Source organism: Erithacus rubecula (genome assembly GCF_903797595.1).
Source record: "Erithacus rubecula genome assembly, chromosome: 22".
NCBI classification, from domain to species: Eukaryota; Metazoa; Chordata; class Aves; order Passeriformes; family Muscicapidae; genus Erithacus; species Erithacus rubecula.
Genome location: NC_136674.1, coordinates 5,309,455 through 5,334,024, shown reverse-complemented (window position 1 = coordinate 5,334,024; position 24,570 = coordinate 5,309,455). Strand labels below are relative to the sequence as shown.

At 57.0% G+C, this 24,570-nt stretch overlaps 2 protein-coding genes across 2 annotated transcripts in view; one reads left to right on the top strand and one right to left on the bottom strand.

Annotated features, from left to right (window-relative positions):
* MRPS17 (mitochondrial ribosomal protein S17) overlaps positions 1-24,570 on the top strand; it is a 198,608-nt gene that overhangs the window by 116,827 nt on the left and 57,211 nt on the right. The gene's annotated exons all lie outside the window — the stretch shown is intronic.
* On the bottom strand, positions 1,365-24,361 carry TMEM132E (transmembrane protein 132E; the record flags this gene model as incomplete). The annotated part of the gene is made up of 9 exons (XM_079324969.1): positions 24,234-24,361; positions 12,837-13,725; positions 11,308-11,448; positions 8,209-8,401; positions 7,541-7,684; positions 4,376-4,581; positions 3,092-3,371; positions 2,823-3,014; positions 1,365-2,393 (listed from the first exon to the last, which is right to left on the bottom strand). Exons 1-9 carry the CDS (start codon positions 24,304-24,306, stop codon positions 1,365-1,367), a joined length of 3,147 nt encoding a protein of 1,048 aa, XP_079181095.1. The 5' UTR covers positions 24,307-24,361.

Sequence of the window (24,570 nt, the reverse complement as noted above, 5' to 3'; positions counted from 1 at the left end):
AGGCAGATTTTGGAGGGTGACCCCTTAAAACCACAGCTCAGTCAAAGCTGAGCCATCCCCCAAACCCCAAAGCCACCAGAGCTCACCCTCAAACACACTGGGAACCCCCACCCAGAGCACCACAGCAGAAACAGGGCCCGTGACAGTGCTGCCACTTGCTTTTTGTTTCATTTTTTTCCTTTTCTGGTCTTTTATTTAAGAAAAAAAAAAAAAAAAAGAAAAGAAAAGAAAAAAAAAAAAAAAAAAAAGAAAAGAAAAAAAAAGAGACACAGTGGTGGGTAACTCTTGATCCAGAAATAATCTGCTGCCAGCCTCCAGTGGGTGATGCTGGGGTGGTTCCTGTCCCCACATGCTCTGTGCACAGCCCAGGCTCCCCAGCCTGCCAGCCCTGGTACCCCCAAGCTGGGGATGGGAGATGGGGTGGCCCTGGGCTGGGGGGGCCCTTGGGTGAGCCAGAGGGGCTGGGAGGTGCCACCAGCACAGGGGGACCAGGAGGCATCGGGTTATGGCAGTCAGAAGGCACCACACAGGCTGAGCCTGGCCCTGGGCATCCCTGCTGGGCTGGCACTGGGGGAGCTGGGCTGGCACTGGGACACACAGGCAAGGTGTCCCCACCCCACATTCCCATCCCAGAGCCACATCCCAGCCCTGGGAGGGGGCACAAACCAGTGGCTGGTCCTGGGAGCCCCAGCACTGTGGGGCAAAGGGGACAGCCCAGCATTGACCTCATGGCTGGGAGAGAGGGACAGGCAGGATGGGCAGCAAATGTCCCAAGTGGTCACCCCCAAAGTGCCCAAGCAGGGGGCACACCAAGAATTTAGGGCTGGGACACATTTGGGGACAGCGATGCCCCACGGCCACTGTGCCCCCCACTCCTGCATCACTCAGTGTGGGCCAACACCCCAAAAACCACGGGGTGACCCAGCACTCACCTCCAAAATTGTGCAACTGATCCAGCAAAGGCTGGGGGAGGCCCTTGTGAAGGTCTCACCCACCACCTCCCTGCTGGGCTCGGGGGGAAATGGGATCTCTGCAGGACCCACAGCCACACACACACCCTGAGCTGTGACCCCTGGCTCCCCTGGCTGGGGCCACGCCGGTGCTGCTGCCTCCCCTGGGAGAACCAGTGGGGAAAACTGAAAAGAGACCCCCCAGAGGAGCCTCTGGACGGGGTGGGGACGTGAGATGTGCGGGAGGAGGAGCCGCGCGCGGCGTGCGGCCCCGGGAAGCGTGGTGGTGACACGGCGCAGTGACACAGCGTGGTGACACGTGGCACAGGGGTGGCACAGCGTGGTGACACGTGGCAGAGGGTGGCACAGCGTGGTGACAGAGCGTGGCAGCCCCTCCCTCCCGCCCCCGCCCCGTTAAGCCATCTCCTTGATCCTGCGGATGTAGCTGTGCAGCTCCTCGGGGTCCTGCAGCCCCATGTCCTGGCACACCCACTCCAGGTCCTCCTCGTCGGCGATGGGGATGGAGTTGTAGGCCAGCTCGTCCGAGGGCATGGTGGCGAAGGTGGTGAACTTGACCCTCTTCCTCTTGGAGGTGGGCGAGTTGAGGGGCTCCTCGCCCTGGTCGCGCGTGGAGCCCCCCGAGGAGCCGTCCCCGCGCCCGTGCACCTGGCTCTGCACGCTGGTCTGCGAGCTGCCGCTGCTGTGGTGGTCCCCGTGGCAGCAGCTCTGCACGTTCTCCAGCGGGTTCCCCGGGCTCTCGGGCTGCGGGGACAGGTCACTGTGAGCCCTCAAGGGCTGCCCGTTGCCCAGGAACACCCAGTGGTGCGAATGGTCCGTGTTGGTCTGGCCTTCCGGCGGGATGCGCTTGTGCCGGTACTTCAGCACAAAGACGATGCAGTTGATGAGGAAGACCAAGATGGCCAGGCAGAAAACGCCCAGTAGGGCGTACATCCCGATCTCCAGGTCCGTCAGCCCCCGCGTCACCTGCACGAAGCCGGTGGGGATGGTGGGGAAATCCTGGGTGGGGTGGGACGCGCCCGACACGCGGCCGCCCTCGCTGGGCTCCGCTCTCCTGTCCACCTCTGCCCGCAGGGTGGTGCTGGCCCCGGCCTCCCCCGGCCCCGGCCGGCCGGACACGTGCTCGTAGTCGTAGGTGGGGTCCTCCTCGGAGCCGAAGTGGACGCGCACGGTGGCCAGGGCCGTGGAGAGCACGCTCTTGCGCTTGGTTTTCTGGCAGCTCTCGCAGATGACCAGCTCGGCCCGCAGCAGCTCCCCCGCGCCCTCGCTCTCCGCCACCACCAAGGGGAACGCCCGGTCCTGGCTCACCGTCACCACCTTCTCGTCCAGGCTGCTCACCACCAGGTTGTAGTCCTTGGGGTCGTACAGGGACAGGGGGGCCGTGGTGCCGTCGCTGTAGGAAATCCACAGGCTCAGCAGCGCTTCCTGCAGGACCAACACACGCACCGGTTGCCCAGCAGGAGGCCAGTCCCGCCTTTGTCCATCCCCCATGCACTCTCCATGCAATTCACCCTTTATCTCTCCACCATCCATCCTGTTCTAACCAGTCCCTGGTCTTTCTGCTCGGCCTATTCTTCTCTCAACGTTCCCTGTGCTTGCCCAGGCTCAACTCAAATCCCAGCAGCGCCAAATGTGGCTACCAGAGTTGGCCAGGCCTGTATAGGATTCCATCCCTCCCCCTTCGTTCCCAGGGTAGAGTCCTGTCCCCAGGCTTGGATCTATGAAGCTTTCTGGGGTGTTTTTGGGGTCACCAGGGTGTCATTAGGACAGTGGGTGATCTGAGGGCTGGAGTGTGGGTAGGAGTGGGTTGCACCCCAAATTCCCCCCCAAGCCTGGATGCCCCCCTGTCCTCACCTGCTTGAAGAAGGTGAGGGTTTGCTGCACGGAGGTGCGGGCAATGATGGTGTGGCTGTTGCCAGGGCTGGGGTGGAGGGACAGCGAGAGGCTGGAGACCACCTGGGCCTTCAGGTCCGTGATGCTGACCTTCTCCTCCGCCACCGTCACCAGCGTCTCGCCCAGCACCGCCTCCACCAGCGGGGACACCACCTGCAGGGGATGAGGCTCCTGTCACCGTCTGCCACCCCAGCCAGGCTGGCACGGGGGGGAAAGATGGCCAGGGGTACCTTGAAGAGGGTGGTGCCCGGCTCCCGCCCGGCCAGCGTGGAGCTGTCCACCAGGTGAGCCACCCGCGGGTCGTCCACGCGCATGGAGTCACTGACCAGGTCGGTGACCTCCACCAGCCAGTCCGGCCCCAGCATGGTGACCACCTGGCCCGTGCCCTCGGCTGCTGTGGTGTGGAACTGGGTGAAGACCTGGAGCGTGGAGTGCTGGTACTGCAGGGCACAGCCCCGGCTCTGCTTCCGCTCATCCTCATCCTCCTCGTGCTCGCTGTCCCGCACCGACCTGCGGGGTGGGCGGGTGGATGATGGAGGATGGATGGATGGATATGGAATGGATGGATGGATGGATGGATGGATGGATGGATGGATGGATGGATGGATGGATGGATGGATGGATGGATGGATGATGGATGGATGGATAGATATGGAATGGATGGATGGATATGGAATGGATGGATGATGGATGAATGGATATGGAATGGATGGATGATGGATGGTAGATGATGGATGGATGATGGATGGATACATGGATGGATGGATGGATGGATGGATGATGGATGGATGATGGAATGGATGGATGGATGGATGATGGATGGTAGATGATGGATGGATGATGGATGGATACATGGATGGATGGATGGATGGATGGATGGATGGATGGATGGATGGATGATGGATGATGATGGATGGATGGATGGATGGATGGATGGATGGATGGATGGATGGATGGATGGATGGATGGATGGACAGGACAGTGAATGGGCAGTGCCACCAAGGTCCCCACACCATGGCTCCTCAGCACCCCCAGGAAAGGTGGCCAATCAGGGGAAAACACGATGTCACCAGAAAATGGTGGCTCCTGGGCAAAAGATGCCCATTGTCCATGAGGGATTCAATGGATTTAGCACAACGTGGTGACAGCAGAGTCACCAACATCTCTGCCCACTAAACCAATGAAAGGACAAGGTGTCTGCTTGGGATGGACACCTGCAGGTCTCTACACCTCGAAAAAGGGTCTTGGGAACTTGGATGCTCCCAGTTTCATCCAGGGAGCTTTTGATCATGGCCAAGGAGGGATGTTCTTCACCAACCTCACTGTGAATTGTTTTCCTTCCCTGTAACCTGTGTCCATGACTTCTCCCCTTTCCACCAAAGACCCCTGAGATGCCTCTGTCTCCACCACCTTTAAAACCTCCTCATGAAGCAGCCGAACAAGGCAATTAACCCATGACCACCACCTCCACCTCTCCTTCTCCATGCTGACCAGAGCAGCTGCTCAGCACCCACCTCCTGTCCGGCAGGATGGGCACCCTCCAGCCCTTGACTTGGCTCAGGCGGGCGTCCGAGAGCTCGATGTGCAGGGGCAGTTTGGGCACCCACACCGTCATCTCCAGCGGGGCCGACAGGTGCTCGTAGCTGAAGGTGACCCGGGCGCTCATGGAGCCCCGAGACTCCTTCCCGCTGACAAAGACGTAGTCACAGCTGCTAGAAACCTGTGGGACAAGAGAGGATGGGGATGGTCCTGCAGGCACAGCAGAGATCCTGGCAGAAGGCTGGAAGAGCAGCATGTCAACAATATAGATCCAGTTCGTGATGGCCCCTGGAGCAGGGATGGTCTGTTCTCCCAGAAATCCTGCTCAGAGGAATCCACATGTGTCCATGCTTCAACAGCTCCTTCCCAGCCAGAGTGGCAGCAGACAATTAGAAAGGGACTCCAACCTCTCATCTGCAGCAGCCCCACAGTCCAACCCCAATCCCCTGTCAGGGATTGCATCTCATTTATTGGGTGCTGGAGAAGAGCAGAACTCATTTGCTCAGCCAGCAGCACTGAGCACCCAACAGCAAACAAGAGTTGATTTCCAGCAGAGGAGATTTTCTGATGGTTATAAAGGGTTGAGGCTAGACTGTAGGTGGCTGACAGCAGAGCTGACAGCATCCTGTCTCTGTCCCAGCACCCCTGTCTGTGTCCAGCACCCCTGCCTCTGTCCCAGCACTCCTGTCTCTGTCCAGCACCCCTGTCTCTGTCCAGCACCTCTGTCTCTGTCCAGCACCCCTGTCTCTGTCCAGCACCCCTGCCTCTGTCCCAGCCTATTCCTCAAGCACTTGTGGGCAGCCAGATGCAGGGATTTTGCATTTCTGAGCCCACAGCAGGGTTTGACTCCTACAACAGCTCCAGGAGCCCGATGCACGGTGTCCATGGTCCCCTGGGGCTGGTGGAGGAGGCAGAGCCCTGCACCTGGGCTCCTGGGGACATCCCTGAGCACAGGAGGGAAGGGTGATGCAGGAGGATTTGCTCCTTCTCTTCCTATCAGAGGTACCAGCTCAGCAAGTCTGACAAGACAATCTCATCTGTGGCGAGGCAGCGCCTGAATAAAGATGAGCTCCCAGGTGAATCCTGCAGCAGAGATCTCTGGATATTGTGCCATTTATCACAATAAACACGATGGGCTCTGCTTGCATTACCTTGGCTAATAAACCCCCCGGCACCTCCTTCTGGGCACCACTTGCTTTGCAGCTGGGAGGGCGTTGAAACTGTGACAACAAAAAAATCCCTGCACACCAGGCCTGTCCCGAAGATGGAGTGACTGCAGATTAGCTCGGAAATGAAGCTTGTGCAGGGAAACTTCCCGGATTTACGGCCAGGTGTCAGCAGCACAGAGGCTGAGGGCTGCCTGGGCTGCCAGCCAAGCACTGCTGCCTCTGCTGCTGTGGCCAGGAGTTCCCAACTTGGCACAGGGACAGGTGTGGGACTGAGGGGACACGTTCTCCAAGGAGTGGGGAGAGCCACCGTGGTGCTGGTGGTGGCTGTGGGTGAGCAGGGTCCCTGAGGATCAGTCCTACTCCAGGGGATGTGGAGTGTGGGGCTCTCAGAAGGGTCACACACAGGTGAGGCTGAGACTGTGTGTCCCCCCACAGACCCTAAGGTCACCCCCCATTTTAAAAAGAGGGGGTGGTTTCCTCACTGCCCTCAGTAGTGATGTCCTCCTGCACACCTTTGTCACCCTGTGTCACCACAGAAGGGGGTGAGCATGACAGCATGAGCATGACAACTCTCACTCGTGCTCTCCCACCACATCCTTCAAAGCCACATCCACACCAAGTCCAGGACAAATTCCACATTAGACAGGAGAGCAACCACCAGGGAGCCACACCAGAGTGGGGAGAGGCAGCTCCCCAGCCCGCCCTCACGTTAAATTATTTACAGTAACAGATAGCACATCCCACTCTGTAAGCTGTGATTTATGGAGCAGGTTTAGAGCCCTGACACCACAATCATACTCCCCAATCTCAGCAGGTAACTGAGAGCTCCCTCAGAAATGAAGCTCCAACAAAAACACCAAATAACTCAGCCAGAAATTGTGCTGGGCTGCAGGTGGGATGGGATGGGGCTGGAGGGCTGCTCCCTGCATTATTCATCCCTGGGTATGTGCCTGCTCCCCCCAGGTCTGGGGACAGAGTGTCATAAGATTTATGAGCAGAAAGGCAGCACATTAAACAGTTTAAGTGTCTTGGAGTCCATCCTGAAGTGTATTATTGCTCCAGTGTTTTATCACACTGGGGAGGACTGGGCTCCATAAATTAGAGCCAGGCTTGTAAATCCCACAGATCTGAGTTTTAGTCAAGAATTTGGGTAAGCATTTTGTAGCACTGGATGTCCCCCATGGTGGGTGACACAGCCCCATGGACAGTAAATGCCAGCAGGGACAGGGATCTGCCATCTCCCCAAAAGGGAGAAGGGGCTACAGCTCCCCAGGGAATCCAGCCCCTTCCCTGGCTCTGCCCAGCCCAGCAGGAACATGGAAAGGGAGAGCTGGGTGCATGCAGGGAGAGGGGTGGGAGGTGTTCAGGAGAAGGGAATGATGTCTGGGGGCGGATGGACGGATAGAAATGGTGGCAGAGTGACATGGGCAGGTGGGCAGATGGATTTATTCAGGGATGGAAAAATGTCTATGGATGAGCAGGGCGGGTGATGGAAAATTGGAGGGTTTGAGGATCAGGGGCTGCCTTGGTGGCTGAGGCAGGGAGCCTTTGGCCTCATCAGCACCTCTCCCACCTGGATCTTCCACCTCAGCTCCTCTTTTCCCTCCATCATTCCCATTCACCAGTCCCCAGCCCAGCACCTGACCCAAACAGGACATCCAAGTCACCCCAGGCACCGATGGGAGGGTGCAGCTCAGACTACAGTGACAATATTTCCCCTTATCAGCACTAAGTGTCAAGATAACCCACAGTTACTGCTGCTGCCAGTGTGGGAGCACCCCGTGGCCTCTCTGGGGACAGTGACAAAGTGTCTTGTCCTTCCCCCAGCTGACCCCAGGGAGAAGCTTGCACAGACTGGAGCCACAGAGGGGATGATGCTTGGTTTGGGTGGGGTTGTGAGCCACATCAGCCCAGCCACAACTGTTGGGGTCAGCACTCCTGGAAGAACTCCAGCCCCCTCCCCACACCCACCTTGATGATGTCCTCATTGTTGGACTTGCACTCCACCATGGCTGACACATCCACGATGGCCCCGCTGAGCTCGATGGCAATGACCTTGACGGGAATGGCCACCGTGCGCCCCGTCAGGATGGCTGTGTTGATGATCTCCGTGTCCTGGGGGGCATGGAAAGGGAAGCAACGTGTTAGAAGGCAGCCTGCCCCTTGTGGGGCACAGAAGGACCCAGGTGTGGGTGGGATGGATGGTGGATGGATGATGGATGGATGATGGATGGATGGTTGGATGGATGGATGATGGATAGATGGATGATGGATGGATGGATGGATGGATGGATGGATGGATGGATGGATGGATGGATGGATGGATGGATGGATGGATGGATGATGGATGGATGATGGATGATGGATGGATGATGGATGGATGATGGATGGATGATGGATGGATGATGGATGATGGATGGGTGGATTGATGGATGATGATGGATGGATGGATGGATGGATGGATGGATGGATGGATGGATGGATGGAAGGATGGAAGATGGATGGATGGATGGATGGATGGATGGATGGATGGATGGATGGATGGATGGATGGATGGATGCTATAACACAGGTGCTCAATCCCTCAGGGAGTCCCAACCCCTCCAAGCAGGTAACAGCAGGTGACAGGAACCTGCTCACCATGGCCAGGGGCACAATGGCCCTGATGTCCCTCTGGATGACCGTCAGCTCTGTGACCACCTTCTCCAGGTCGGGCGGGGGGTTGCGGCCCCGGTAGTCGATGTGCCACATGATGCGGCGCGTCACCGACTGGCTCGTGAAGTTCTCCATCTCAAAATCCAGCTGCATGATCTCAGATGAGGAGTCCCCATCCCTGGGCAGGGGGACAGGAGGAGGGGACACGGTGAGGTGGCTGCCCCTGGTCCCAGAGACTCCGTGGGATGAGCACCAGGCCATCAGAGTCCCCAGCAGGTCTCCTTGGTGTCCCCAGGCTGCCATGGGGGGCTGTGCAGTGGGTGCCACCCAAACCCAGCAACCCTGACCCCACCCCTGCAGAGGATGCTCTGATGGGATCCTGCAGATTCCCACAGGAATCTCCCCAGTGGGAGACAGAAATGTTTTTTAGAACCTCTCCCAGCTGGACAAAAAAACCTCTCCAGCTCTGCCAGGGCTGCTGGGTGACACCACAGGGTGGGTGTGTGGCCATGGCCTCAAGGGACAGTGGGTGGCTGCAGGTGCTGGCCTTGTCTCCCTGACTTCACTTTCCCTGGATTTACTGCTCCTGCCTGGACACTCATGTCCCACGGGTCAGATCCTGAGTGTCCCACACCCAGAACACCCAGGAATGACAACTGTCAACACATGAGCTCAGCCCAAGCTCTTGACTTTACAGCCCCTTCCAAGGGGGTCCCATGGGGAAACTGAGTCATGGGAGAAAGAGTTTCATCCCAGGCAGCAGGTGGGATGGCACTGAGCTGGGACAAGGGACAGGGCTGTCCCCATCCTGTGAGGGAGGATGGGCAGGGCACAGGGGGTGTGGGCAGAACCAGCAGGAGAGAACAGCCCTGGAATATCAGCTCAGCACACACACACACATACAAATGAATTCCAGGGCTGGGGACAGCAGGACACTGAGCTAAAGGACAGGGAGTGACCCCTGGGGCGTCCCCAAGGCAGGACAGGGTGGAGAGGATGCCAAATCCAGCCAGACTAAGGGGACAGGTTGGTGTCCATCTGCATCATGGCTTGGACACAAACTCTCAGCAGCAGCATTAGTTACCCCTACACCCCATCCCTAAAACCAAACCCAGACCTGATCCTGCCCTATGCCCTGACAATCCTTGGGGTGACTCAGGGTTCAACCCTGCCCCGAGTCAAACTTCACTGCTCCCCAAAAACTGAACCCCCACTGAGCCCCCACAAACCACGGCACTGGTAAAAACCCCCAAGAGCCAGCGAGAAGGGGAGGAAAAGTGAAATTCCAGTGGAAGGGAAGCCAGGACTGCCTCCTGCTTCATCTCAGTGCAGCAGCACTTGAGAAGGTCCCATCGATCTGGGGATGCAGGGCACAGCCCATTTCTCTCTAATCAATATCTAATGAGTGGCAGGGAGCAGGGAGAGAGGAGAGCAAGAAGCTGGAGCTGCTCCAGGCCATGGCAAGCCCTGATCCCTGCTCCCTTCCCCCTGATCCCACAGCAGCCATGGCACAGCTGATCCACAGGGGCTGGTGGATCCTGCTCTGTCCCAAGGCAGCTCTGGGGCTTGAGCAGAATCACTGAAGGCCACAGGATCTGAAGAGCAGATTTGGCTGCTCTTCCAGCACCAGGAGTATCAAACCCAGCTGGGAAGAGGCAGGTAGGTCCAAAGGCAGAGCAGAGCCACAGGTGGTGTGGCAATAGGGACCTTTGTCATGGGGTGCCCAAGGTGTCCCAGGAGTGCTGCCAGGCTCAGCCACCACCCTCTGCCCTCCCCAGCATCACCTGCTCTGAGCAGAGACAAGAGCCAGGCTGCCCACACGGGGGGAACAATCCAGGATGCAGCTTCTGGGGTGCAAAACACCCCAAACTGGCCATTCTGACCCAAAGCTCAGGGCTCACAGCCCCTCCCTGCACAGCCAGCACTGCCAAAAGCCCCCAGAGCCCCAGAGCAGCAACTCCTCTGTTTGCACAGCCTGGAGGGCAACACGGCTTGGAGTCATTCATCCTCTCCATTCCGTTAATATTTGATGGAGTTGTTTGTCTAAAAGGTGATTGTAATCACTTTAAATTCCTCCCCCGTCTCTAACCTTTGCAGGCTGATTGGAAGCTGTGCTGGCAGCAGGAGAGGGGGAAGGGGGAGAGGATCCTGCTGCTGCTGGCAGCTCTGCTCTGTGTGCTGGGTGCAGGGGACAGGGGCTGCTGGCCCTGGGGACACTCCTGGATCAGCCATGGGGCTGGGTTTGGGTGCTGGGGGTGCATTTCGAAAGCAGCAGGATTGGGTGAAGGAAAAGCTGTTGTCCTGGTGAGAAAGGGGCTCTGCAGAACTTTGGAGGGCACACCAGAGCAGGCAGAGCTTTTTCCCCAAGAGTGTGGCCCCAACTTTGCTCAGTTTTGGGGTGGGGGACAGAGATGTGGGGAGATTTCCATCACAGGAATGGCTTGAGCACATTGAGTTGCTTCAAGGCAGCTTCTGGTGACACTTGTGTCCCTTTTCCCAACAGTGACACAGATATCACTGTTGCTTTCCAGCACTTCAGAATCTTCCCTGCTGCTGTTTCTGACCCTGTGCCCATCCCCTGTCCTGGCCCCCATGTCCTGCCAGTCTCACATCTCCCCTTCTCCAGGCTGAGAAGCCTCTGGGGTCCCAACTTGGCTTTCTGGGTCCTTTCTCCTTCAGATCATTCTCAATTCCATCTCCAGGGCTCTTCTCAACTGATCTGAGCCTTTCCCAGAGTCCCAGGGATGTGTGAGCAGGGCAGAACTGCCTGACTTGAATCCTGCTCCCCACCCAACACCCATCCATCCCTTTAGGGTTCAGGTGGGACCCTTCCCTTCCAGAGGAGACACCAGGACAGACAGCAAAGAGCTGCTGCTTCTCACACCATTAAAACTTCATAAAAAATTAAAATTCTTCCACCCCAGACTAAGGAATCCTCCATGGCTTCACAACTGAGCCCTAAACTCCTCAATTTCCCCTGCCAGCACCCACATGGCACCGCAGCCACCCAGACCCTAGGGTAGAAGAGCTGCTCCAGGGCAAATCCCAGCAGTTCCCTGGCATTGCCAGAGCCTCAGCCCTTACCTGGGCCCAGCCCCGTCCACCCTGGACACGTCCACAGTGGCAGTGGAGTGTTTGCCACCCGTCAGCAGCTCCGAGCTCACCAGCCACTGCCCGCTCCTGGACTTGGTGCTCAGCAGGTTCACACCTTTCTTGGCCTTCACCCTGCAGAGAGCCACAGTCAGGGGTGGATCCTCACCCTCTCAGGTCCCCTGGGATAGCCTGCCATGGCACAGGAGGAGTTTTTCCCCTTTGGTTTGTGGGAAGCATCATCCAGGCTGGCAGCAGCAGCCCAGTCCAGCTCCTCTTTCATGGCATTTATCCCTCCAATCATTGCTCCAGCAGGATTTTGGATACCCAGCCCCAGTGCTGACACCAGGGCAGTAACACTCCTGTGGCATTGGGCATCCCTGGGGTGAAGGGCAGGAGAGCCTGGAGCATCACATCCCACATTCCAGGGCCTTGAAGAGTGTCCTTTGAAGAGGTGTGGCCAGGACTTGTGTCCCCATCTTTAGGGACACACAGCAATGGGGTCCCCTCTGCACACCTGCCCACACTGGGGTTCTCAGCACCTCCTCCCCATCACCCCACCTGGTTCTGGGGCAGCAGGAGGGGATGTGGCCCCAAAGCCATACCACACCATGTCCCCAAAGTGGCTGGGAATAAACCCACAGCTGTTGGCAGAATCCCAGTGCCACTGGGAGCACTGGGAGAGCAAAGGCAGCAGTGCACAGTGCCAGGACAGAGAGGTCCTGTGTGGACAGCCCTTCTCTTTTCTACAAAACCTCCCACTGCAAAACCACTCTGGCCCTGCTTCCAGACCTGCTCCAGCCTCCAGCACATCCTAGAAACCCCACATCCTCCCACCCCACTCCCTCCTGCCCACAGCTGCTTTTTCACAACCACCCCTTCGAAAAGGCAGTGGGTGTTGGAGTCAGTGAGTTTGGGGTCTCTGTGAATTCTTCAGAGAGAAATCAGAGTGCAGGGATTGAATAAGTCTTAGAGTGAGTTCTGTTGTTTTTAGTGAGTAAAAGGTCTGGATTCCACAGTAGTAGAGAGTGTTCTAGTGAAGGTTGCAAATATACTGATATCTTCAGTAGAGGTTCCAAGCCCACAGCTGTAGACAGGACTTAGACATTAATAGAGTTATAGTAAGAATATTGCTTAAATTCCTTAGATGGAACAAGATAGATTGCATGAGTAGTTCCATACATAACCTGGTGTGCTAAGAAACTAGAATTCTAATAGGTCAAAGAGCAGTGGTCTGAGTTTGCATCTTAGCTTGTTGCAAAAATTCTATACAATAGTATGCACTGTGAGAGTTGTTGCTTTCAGCTATTGGCTTTTGCCATTCTAGCCATTCACTTATTGCTTATTGCTAACTGCTTTGCCATTGCTTGCCTGTGTCCTGTTGAGACTGATGCGCTTTGTAACAAGATGTGCTTTGTAACAAATAACCTTTTTAACTATCAGCTGCTTTGCTTATTTAAGATTACCCGACAAGTAGGAGCCACAGAGCTCCGGAGTCAGAAAGAACATCCCCAGCGCCTCACCTGAGGGTGAAATGCTCCACCGTGGAGTTGGACATCAGGTAGAGGAGGATGCTCAGCACCTCCCCGGGCTTCAGGGGCCTGTCGGGCAGGCGGATGAAGACGTTTCCATCCAGGCGGTGCTCCTGCAGGGCGGGGGCGGGCGGGGGCTGCAGCAGGCTGACGCTGCCCACCCGCAGCAGCGGGTGCTGCGTGGGCCCCTCGGTGCGCGCACCGCCCGCGCCGCGCCGCGCGTCCCCCGGGCACTGCCCGGCGCCGTCGGGGGCGTGCAGGGTGTAATAGAGCTCGGCCTGCTGGCTCTCCCCCAGCTCCAGGCTCTCGGCGCTCTTCCTCCTGCCCGGCGGCGCCGCGGAGGGGCCGAACCAGGCGTGGGGCAGCTCGGCCTGCACCAGGCACATGGCCAGGCTGCCCCGCAGGCGGCAGGAGCTGCGCAGCTCCCGGGCGTCGCGGAAGGCGTGCAGCCGCACGCAGGGCAGCCGCTCCGCCGCCTCGAAGTCGTCCCAGTCCCGGCCGGCCACGTAGAAGAGCACCTGGACCACGGGCTGGCTGGCCAGCAGCCGCGGCTGCACGATGAAGGCGCGCACCTTCCAGTTGACGGTGAGGCGGTCGGGCACCTCCAGCGTGCTGGAGGGCTGCAGGTGCTCCTTGGGCAGCACCAGCCCCGTGCTGAAGGGGCCCAGGGTCACGTTGAGCACGGGCAGCTCCTTGGTCTGGAAGACGACGAAGGGCTCGGAGCGCTGCAGAGGGGCGCTGCCGTTGCCCGCCGGGCTGGCGCGCAGCTCCTTGAGGAAGAAGGCCAGGCGGGTGTTGGACAGGCGGTAGCTCACGGGCAGCAGGATGGCACCGGGGGGCTCGGCGGGCTCGGGGCTGGGGGCTGGGCCCTTGGCGTGGGCTGCAGAGGGGTGGGGAGAGCAGGTTAGCATGGGCAGCCCCCTCTGTGTCTTGGGGTGCAGTACAGGATGTGGCCAGAAATGTGAATTCTGTCACTGTTAAAACCGGGTGGGGCAGTGACCCTGATCTCCTGGCACATATTACCTGTTAATGGTAATATGTTAAACCAACTGGGGCAATCATCTTTACCTTTCCACAGCCCATCCTCCCTCCAGGAGATATCATCTGCTGCTGGCCCATTCAGTCCCACTGTGTGACTGATAAAATTCCATCATCCCACTGGGAGATGCTCCAGCCAGGGGAGGAGCCAAGCCTTTCCTACCCAGAGAAAAACTGAGATTTGGGACACCAAGGTACCTTCTTTCCACTGGATTCCAGAGGAAAGCCAGACCTTTCCACATCATCCCTGCACCTTCAGAGGAAACTGCACCTTCTCCAGGAGCACTGCTCCAGCTGAACCACATCTGCCACTGCAGGAGGATGCAGCCACCATTGAATGGGACTGTGCCACCACCCTGACTGACTGAGGGGTGTCAGCTTGGATTCTGACTCTGGCAGTGTTTTGGGATTGTTCTTTGTAATACTGTATTTCTATTTTAATTTTCCTAGTAAAGAACTGTTATTCCTAATTCCCATATCTTTGCCTGAGAGCCCCTTAATTTCAAAATCATAATAATTTGGAGGGAGGGGGTTTACATTCTCCATTTCAAAGAGAAGCTTCTGCCTTTATTGGCAGACACCTGTCCTCCAAACCAGGACATTCTGGAACAGCTCCTAAGCAGGGAGCACTGATCCAGGTGACAGTGGAACAAGGAGCAGTTGGAGTTTCAGCCCCCAACCCTCTGAGAAGGGCAGCAAGAGCCTGGCTGGGTTTCTGTCCCACAAACCAAAATGCAGAAAATCCCACGACATAAAACAGGATTGTGCCTCCTGATAGTGGCAGCAGCCTCACCAAAGCCACCCTCACCATGGGATGGGGTGTTCAGGGTGTGCTGAAGCCACATCCATCCTCATGTTGACCCTGTCACCCACCCCAGCATTGCCTGAACCAGCACAAACCCTTCTATAGAAACAGGGCTGGCTTCACCCCAGCTGAGCTTCTCCAGAAGCTCATGACCAAAAGTTACATCCAGCTTAATTTTTGGCTGACAGATCCCACCACATATTTATTATCATCAAGGCTTCCTTTCTGTTTCCATCTCCCAGGGAAGGTGGATAAACCAGCCCCCAGACCTGCTCTATCCCCACACCTGCCTCAAGGGTGGTGTCACAACCACTCTCACCTGTCACCCACCCAGGAGTGTCACCCACACTGTGCTTTGATAAAGCTGGCCCAGACCAAATTTTTCCAGACCTGATGGAAAAGTGCCACTTTATGCAAACCCCAGCAGCACCCAGCACCCTTCAGAAATCCCCTTTTATCCTTCATTTTGATCATTTTTCCCTTAAAAAAAACCTCCAGGGCTGGCAGAGCAGGGAGCCCCTGCCAAACGAGGGGCAGAGCTGCTTGATCCTCTGGGAAGGATCCTGTTACCCCACTGCCAACAGAGGGAAAACACATGGAAATCTTCCTGGGAAAGGGGGGGGTGAGGAGCCTGGAAGTCATCTCAAGGTCTTTGCCTTCTCCAGGAATTCCCAGGAGGGCTGGACCCCCCTCCCCAGCTCCCCCCGGCTCCTGCATCCCGGCTCGAAGCGCTGATTGCCCAAATTAGCGTCGAGCCCAAATTAGCATGTCAAAGGTGTGGATGTGCCAGCTCTGCTCCCGGGAATAACTCAGCCTCCCTTCCCGAGGGGGTTTGCAGCGTGACAGGACCCGCAGGGTGGTTTTTTTCCAGCCCTAAAAGTCATCCCAGCCTCTTTCCTCGGGGCTCATGGATGGAGGAATGCCCGACCCTGCTGCGGGGCACAGGGGAGTCGAGCAGCTTAGAAGGTTCATAAAAGGATTAGCACTCCATACAGGACAGAATTCCTTCCATTCTTCCTTCCATCCTTCCCTCCATCCCGGGATGGGAGTTGTCCCCGAGGCGGGTGGAGAATTCCCCAGGGCTGTGGGAATGCTGCCCTTGCCATCCCATCACGATTTCTCTGCCTGTTTTCCCATTTCCCAGGGAGCCAGGAGCTGCAGGAGAGGTGCAAAACCCTGGGCAGCACCCATGGGTGCCCCTCTGCTCAGCAGTACCAGCACTGAGGGGCTTTCTGCTCCTGTCATTCATGGAAGTTGTTTTCTGCTGAGAAAGGTGAAGGTTTGCATCCTCCTGCCACTCCCAACAAGGAAAAGGGGATTTTCTCCCAAGGTATGAGATGATTTGAGGAGAAGGATCCAGCAGCTGGAGCAATGTGAGCTGGATCTGCCTGAGTGAGGTTCAGGGAAAGGGACTTTGCTCAACCTGCTTGGTGAAACAGCATCAGAATTTATCCCTTCAAAACCTCTGGGGTTCAGAGCAGGATCAGGACATTGCACAGGGAAAACCCACCTAAAAAACATCTAAAACCCACCCAAAACACACTCAAACCCACCTAAAACATACCCAAACCACACCCTAAACACACCCTAAACACACCCTAAACCCGCCTAAAACACACCCAAACCACACCCAAACCACACCCAACCAACACCCAACCAACACCCAAACCACACCCAGCTCAATGCCCAGCACAGCCACAAACAAAATCCATCCTTAAGTGCTGCAAAATCTCTGGTGCCACCCTTGAGTGGGGGACAGGAGAAGCTTTGTGCCACCCTGGTGAGCACCCAGTGCCTGTGGAGAGGAGCACCCACTGTCACCAGCAGGGTTTGGGAGAATTTGGCCCCTCCAGCACCCAGCTCCTTCCTCCTACCATGGGATCCCCAATGGATAATGAGGGTTGGGTGTAGCAGGGCAAGGAGAGCCCTTCCCAAACTTGTTTTGGTGCTGCAATAGGGACAGGAGGGCCAGCCTGGGTGGGGACAGACAAGTCTGGCTGGAGATTAATGCCATGGCCATGATTAGTTAACAGCACCCAGGGAAGTGATTTCCTTCCCAGACCAAATGCATTTAAATGATGCTCTAATCTGGGGATGGGAGCAGCACCTCCCTTCCCCAGCCATAAACTAATCCTGCCAGGACAGGATCTAACCCTGCAATTACAGCCACAGGGACAGCAGGGAAGGAGAAAGGAGGTGTGTGGAGCTGTGGATGAAGGTGGTGGGTGGGGAAAAGGGGGAATAAAAGAGAGGAAAGGATGGATGGAGGTCAAAAATTGCTCAACAGCAAGAGAACAGCTCCAGGATGAGGAAGGAAAAGGAAGGAAAAGGAAGGAAAAGGAGGGAAGGAAGGGAAGGAAGGGAGTCAGTCCCAAGAGATGGAAGAAAGGCACCTGGAAGTGCCCACAGCACTGTCCCCAGCCCCTGGCTGGCTCTGGGGGGACAGAAGGGTTAAGCCCTGCCTGCTGGCTCTGCTCTGCAGCCCTGCTGCTGCTGTGCTGAGCAGGATTTGCAGCACCTGACCTGCATTCTGGGTTTATTAGGCCAGCACAGAGGGGCCCATATGGCCCTTCCACCCTGGCAGCTCAGCACCTCCAGCCAAAACACAGACACAGCTCCCTGTGCATGGCCAGATCCCCACTGGCCTGGGGATGTCCCGAGCCCCCTGGGCTGAGGAGCCACCCCCAGACCCACAGAGGGACAGGGCAGGACTGGTGTGTGTCCCCTCGGGGTGACCTGCAGCCTGGGCAGGGAGAGGGAGATGTAAACACACAACTGGTGACCCCTTTGTGCAGCCCCACATCTGCCCTGCCAGATGTGCCCCCTGCCAGCCACAGACACAGGGCCAGATGGGCTCTGCCTGCCCAGAGGGCACGTGGGGACAGGGGCAGTGCCCTCCACCCTGCCTGGCACCCCAGACCTGGGCCAGGGGGTCTCACTGCTGAAGAAAACAGCACCACAACACCCCAACGTGGGGTTTAGGGCAGCAGCAGCCCCAGTCCTGAGGCAGGGGATGCTGGGCTCAGCCAGCCTGGAGGGCACTGGGACAGGAGCCTGGACTGAGCCACCAGCTCAGCCCCTCTCACCCTGAATGCCCATAACAGGGCCCAGGCAGAGCCTCTCCATCCTGCAATCCCCAGGCTGCAGAACCTCCTGCTCCAGAGCCCAGAGCTGAGCTCAGCTTAGCCCAGCCCAGCTGTCAGCCACAGGGATCACTGCTGCAGGGGGAGCTTTATCCTGGCTTATCCCAGGACACAGTGGGGGTCCTGGGGCTATAGCCCCACTTATGGGGGGAAAAGCACACAGGGAGAGGGGGAGGTGAGCTTTGAGGTCAGCCCAGGAGGGTTCAAACCTCTCTGGATGTTAATGGGGGCACTGGGAGCTCGGTGGATCCATGGATTGAGCACAGCTCCAGGGAATGTGGGACAGCAGTCCCAGCTCTCACAGCTCCTGCCAGGCTTCCATGGCAGCCCCAGCTGGGAACAAGGCAGGAGGGTTGTCCCTAAAGAAGTGACTTGAGCTGATAAACCCACCCCAAATACCTGGGGAGGGATGGAGGGGGAGTCACTGTCCCCCCCCCCCACAGCTCCAGCCCAGCTCCCAGCCCAGCCTGGGGCTCCTGTGGAGGGGTTTTGGTGCCCCCCAGCACCACCAGTGCCCCCTCACCCCCAGATCCAGTGCCATTCCAGGTGACAAGGTGATGATTTTAGAGTGATGATGCCCAGAGGAGTCAGTGGGCAAAACCCAAAGAGAACACCCAGCCTGGCTATTCCCACTGGACACCAGCATGGATCTTTGCTTCTCTTTGCTTCCACCCCATTCCCCTGAGCATCCTGTAGATCCCAGGCCAAGCCCCAAAATCTGCTGGTTCAGGCTTTGCCACCCCATCCCCCAGCACAAGGGTGAAATAGGAGTGGCAGCAGCCCCAAATACCTGGGATGTGCCACATCTGGAGCTTCTAGAGATGCCCACAGCTGCAGCTCCCACATCTGGATGTTCCCACAGCTGGAGGTGGAAGGGAAGGGTCGGGCTCAGACAACCCTTCCCTCCTCATCCTGCAGCACCCCAGTGGGGTCAGCACCTCCAAACACCCTAAAAACCAACAAAAAGGGAGCAAAGAAGCCTCCAGGCCTCCACCCAAAAATCAGCCAACCCAAATATGGGCCCCTCTCCACTCCACACTCCCAGGGTAAAAAGCAAAATCCAGGAATTAAATACAAACCCAAAACCAAAAAATACAGGGAGACCCTTCATGGAAACCTCCAAAACATTCCCTGCAGGCAGAGCCTTAAAAATTGGTTTTGGTGACATAAATACCAACAAGCTCCCCCTTCCCTCTGATGCATCCAGAGCCTCCATCTCCAGTCCCAGCTAATTGGAACTCAATTAAGTGAATAATTGTTACAAATGTGGAATCACCTTCCCCTGGTGTGCAGCAGGGAGGGCATGGGAGGAGCAGGATGCAGGGATGCTCCTGGATCTGCCCATGGCCAGGGCAGGGATGAGCTGGGAATTCCCATGGCACTGAGGTTAAACTGCTCCAAGCTTCCCAAAATCAGCCTGGGGTAGGAATTGAGTGGGAGCTGGAGGGGATTTGGAGTCCTGGCAGCAGCAAGAGGGGATTCTCTAACACAGGGTTGTGCCTGGTGGGATTCTTTCTTGTAGATCCCTGAGTTTCTCCCTCTCCCAAAAGTCCAGCCTGGCTTTTCCATCAGCAGGAGCAATAAAATCCAGTAACAGTGGTGGGACACATCCTGGGATTTTTTTTGGGGGGAGAAGCAAGTAGAAACCATGCCAGCAGTGCTGAGGGCTGTACTTCCCCCAGGAAATTAATAAGAGAGAATAAACAAAACAGGAAAGGAAAAAAAAAAAACAAAAAAGGCAAAGAATAAATAAATATGGGCTAAATGGGATGTGCCGTGCAGAGGCACAGCCTGCCATAAATTCCTGGAGCCAGCAAGGCTTTTACACAGCAGCTACTTTAGAGCAATTTCCACAAATCACAGCAAGGGACAGGCTGGGGGACAGGGAGGAAAAGGCCTTTCCAAAGGAGGGAGGGAAATGAAGAAATTAATTAGAAAGGGGGGATAAAAAAAGGACAGGGAAGTGGCTGATTATGGATGTGCAAAAAGAGATGGGAGGGGAGATACAGCCCCAGAATGTTCTGTGGTGGCTGCTGGGCTGGGACGGCCAGGTGACTCCTCCAAAAAAAAACCCTGGGGAGCCAGAATGGGGATCAGGGACAGGGACAAGCCCCCAGCAGCCCAGAGTGGGGACAGGGGCAATGCAGGGACACCCCCAAAGCCACGAGTCCTGCTGGGATCACCCCAGCCCCTCCCAGCATGGCCAGGAGCAGGAGCATCCTCCCAGCACCCTCTGAACATTGAATTTCCCCCCCAGGCTCCCCTCCCAACACCCCCAGGCTGTGCCCAGCAACACCATCCAAAATTATTGGATGCCAATTAATTCCTTTCCTTCTGGTGGAGTCGGATTCTGGAGGCACCCGAGGGAAATCCAGCCCCAGATCTCAGGTTTGGGGTTCAACATCATCCCCAGACCCCCAAAAGCAGGGCTGGGAACTGGTACCAGCTCAGACACAGCTGGAATTCACCCCCTTCCCCTGCTGCTGGAGAGGAGCTGGCAGCAGCAGGGATTGCATTTGCAACCTGATTTATCTTCCAGAGCAAAACCACTGCTTTTCCTTAAAGGAAAATAAATGAAAAATGAATGAATTCTCAAGTTTTGCCAGTCCTGGGGAAGAGCTCAGGGCAAAGCCAAACTCCTGCAGGTGACAGGAGGTGACAGCATCAAAGCCACCCCAGCAGAACCTGCTTGGGCTTTTAGGGAAAATCCAAGGTGACAAAAATGATCCAGGTGGTGGGAAAAAGCTCACCAGAAGGTGACAGTGGCTTCATGAGAAGATGAATTTGCCTTGTTGGGGGTGTCCTCCCCAAGGGCAGAGCAGAGGTGAAGGGGATGAGGGACATGGGACAGGCCAGGAGCAGCAACAGGTCAGGGAACAGCTCAAGGAAAAGGGAGAGGCACATCCTGAGGAGCAGCCTCTGCATCCCAACCCTGCAGTGCTGGTGGCACAGGTGACAGCCCCAGGGTGGGGATGGCTGGGCCACCCCCAAATGTGGCTGGAGGACCCCAGAAATCCCAGTTTCCAGTTAGGTGAGCTCCAGCCTCCTTTTCCCTGGGAAATGGGCAGCAGGACTCACCTCACTGAACCTTTTCTCCTTCTGCCACCACAATTTCCAGGGAACATCTCACCCCACTGGGGTCCCAACCCCATCCAGGAGCCACCTCCCTACCAGCCTGGGGGCTGCTCATTAGCAGGGACTCATATTTAATAATAAAAGATTCTGATTAGATTAGCAAGAGTGACCTTTTCCAGATGGATGGGACACTCCTGCCGTGGCAGTGACAGGCACCAAGCAGGAGGGGACACCCAGAAGCTCCCACACACCCAGCACTGTTCTGGCCAAATGCAGGAGCCAAATAAATCAGGTTGTGCTGTGTAAGCAGCCCTTCCCTCACCCATCACCCCCAGGATGGAGCTGGGACGTGCTGATGATTCCATCAGCTGGGATCCTCAGTTTTCCTTTTTTTCATCTTTTATAGGATGCAGAGGAGCTGGGAGAGGAACCTCAATTTAAATAGTGGCACTTAAAAAAAAAATCTCAAGGAAATAGCCAGATTTCAAAAAATTCCTGAGCAATCTCCAGCCAGGAGATTGCCTCAGTTTCCCCCAAAAGGACTTTGTGAGAACCAGACTCTGTGGCTGGTGCTCCCCAAAATCATCACTCAGAGGATCTCACTCAGACTTTTAAACACCAAGAGGGAAAAAAGGAGTAGAAGAAAAGACAATTTCCCAGGGTGGTGCCCAACTTCACACCAGCATTGTGCTGGGATTTAAGGTTTTGGGGGAGGTGGAGCAGGAGCCAACAATCCACAAGGAATATCCCAGCACATCCCATCTTCTGTGGCACTAAAGGTAAAATTTGTGCTGGGTGCTGTCCCCTCAGCTGCCTGCCAAAACTGCTCCTGTCCCTCCCCCTGTCCTGGGGATGCTGAGCTGAGCTGTCCCAGTGCCAGGCTGTGAATCCAGCACACCCCGGGAGGATTCCCGGAGCAGAGCCGGCTGCAGCTCCCCGTTCCCGGCCAGTTATGGCACATCTCCACCTGCTGGCCTGAGCACCCCGGGCTGGGAGACACTCCAGGGGCTGCCAGGGGATGGGCAGAGTCCCGGGGTGTGCCCCCTCTGCCTTTGGGGTGTGCGGGATGGACGCCCAGCAGGGGTGGAGCCCCCATCCTCCACCCCCAGTCCCATTTACTGGGATACATGGGGAGATGGGATCCCAGCAGTGGGATCCAGCACAGGACCCCAAACCTGCCCAGAATGCTGGGACAGGATAACCCCACAGAGCTGGAGCACTGCAGAGCCTCCAGGTTTCTTTGGGAGCAGGGAAACTGAGGCACGCTGCAGGGAGATGTGGGAAGATGCAGGTTCAACCTTACAGACAGCTCCAAACATCCCATAAACCACATAAATCCACCCTGAGCTGCATCCCAACAGGTCTAAACACAACTGCACTGAGCAGACACCACCAGCACCCCCCACCCTCCACCTGTCCATCTGTCCATGTGTCCATCTGCCCATCCTGAGAGCCCTCAGGGCCACCCTGGGGCCATCCCACCCCGGAGACACCAAAATAAATCCCCATTTCTGGAAGCAGCTGATCTGGGGCCTCGGCCAAACAGCTCCTGGAGCAGGGCTGGCACAGAGGGCTGCTCTTCACTAAAAAACAAGGGAGAAGGGAGTGAAATCTGAATTCTCTGAGAGCAGGAGAGCAGGGCACTGCTGACCAGGGCTGACCCTGCTGTCAGCCCCAGCTGTTGGTGAGGAGAACAGCAGAGCCACGAGCCCTCCGTGGCTTTTCCAGAGACCTTTATTTGTCCACCAAAGGCCAGCCAGGGCAGCTGTGCATCCTGAAAGGAGGCTAAAAACTCCTGGCAAAGGTTTTCCTTCCTGTGGGCACAGCCCTGGCACAGGCCACCCTCCTGGTGGCACCAGGATGCCCCAGTCACGGTGACACAGATCCTGGCCTAAAGCCCAGGCCTGACCCACTGGGTTTTTGGGGTGCCAGCAGCAATGAGGGGGTTCAGAAACCCCCAGGAAGGGCTGAGCAGCAGGTGACCACATCCAGCCCCTGCAGCAGAGTTATTCCCGATGGATCCTCATTCCCACAGGGATGCTCCCCGCCGCCCACCGCAGCACAGCCAAACCACAGAGCTGGATCTGATCCAGGGAAACGGGGCAGGGGGACATCCTGCTTCCCTCCAGGCTGCCAGACCCCCGAGCTGCTGCTCCCAAACAGCTCTGCCAGCAAACCCAGCCCGGGGAGCAGCCCAGCAAACATCTGGGGTACCACAGGGGCACCCCTGTGGCTGCCACACAAAGTTGTGGCTCGACAGCCTGGAGCATCCCTGCTCCTCCACTGGGGTCTGAATTTCCAGGGTGGAAATTCAATGTTCCCAATATCCCCCCTCATCTTTATTTCACCCTTCCTCAAGCTCCTCCAAGCCCCTCTAAGGGTGCTGCAGATGCTGAGAGAGCCCTGCTGGACCCCCAAAGTGCCTTGGCTGTGGGTTACTGGTGTGACACAGAGCTGGGCATGGTCTAGGGATCCTTGCAGCTCCTGAGGAATCATCTGAGCTGGGCAGTGTCCCCAAGACACCCCAAGCCCAAAGCCAGACCACAAAAGCCCCCCCCAGACCTCAAACAGCCCCCACTTTCTGCTTGGCCAGGCCGGGGACAGCGGCTTCAGCCAGGGCTTGATTTTAAATGGAAAACATCCAAAAAAACCATTCATGGGAGGCAGCCCCGTGTCCCCCAGGCTGTGTGACCCCTGTCTGGCCTCGCTGGCCAGCAGCAGCCCCCAGCAGCAGGTACTGGTGGCCCAGGGCTGTCCCCAGGCCAGGCCAGGATGTCACCACAGCGATCGGGGGGTGCAGGCCCCCCAAACCCCCCGGGGGACAGAAGGAGGGAGAGAGGGATGGCAGGGGCTGCACCCCCACCCCAAAATGCTGCCACCTGGGCAGAGCTTGCCCAGCAACTCGACAGAGCCCGGGAAAGTGTCTGGGCGCGGGTCTGGGGGATCAGCGAGTGGATAATAGCGGATAAACCCTGATCCCGCCGCTAAAGCAGCTCTGCATTAAGGAGACAAGAGTCGGGGGGGCCGGGGGACACCCCCTGGTGCCGTGTGTCCCCCTGCCACCCTGCTCACAGCCCAGGCTCAGCCCAGCCCGCTGCCAGCGCTCGCAAGCACAAGCTGTCATTTTATTAAGCCGGGAATAAACTCTAATCTTCACCCATTTCGTTTGTAGGGGGGGCACGCAGAGAGCCAAGGAGGGGATGGCCGTGGGAGGGGGTCCCAGGCGGGCACAGGGGGTGCAAAGCCCCGTATTGCAGGTGTATATAATATAAAAATATATTTATAAATATTACCCCCCCCCTCATCTCCCCCGGTGCCAGCACTTACCGGGGAGCAGCAGGGAGCAGAGGCAGCAGAGCAGCGCGGCCGGTCCGGGCAGCATCTTCTCCAGAGAGGCCATTGCAAGGTGGGGGACAGCCAGAAAAACCGGGGCGGGGGGGATAAAAACCAGAGGCACCACCACGGTGAAAAAAAATTTAAAAAATAAAAAATAATAATAAATAATAATAATAATAATAAAAGGAATCCAAACCGAGCACCAAAAAATAAACCCCCGCAGAAATCCCCCTAAATCCAACCACGTGCGAGCCGGGAGCAGCAGCCAACGGCGGAATTTGGGGAGGGGGGGGAACCGGGTCAGGTTAGGGGGGGCTCAGGTTTGCCC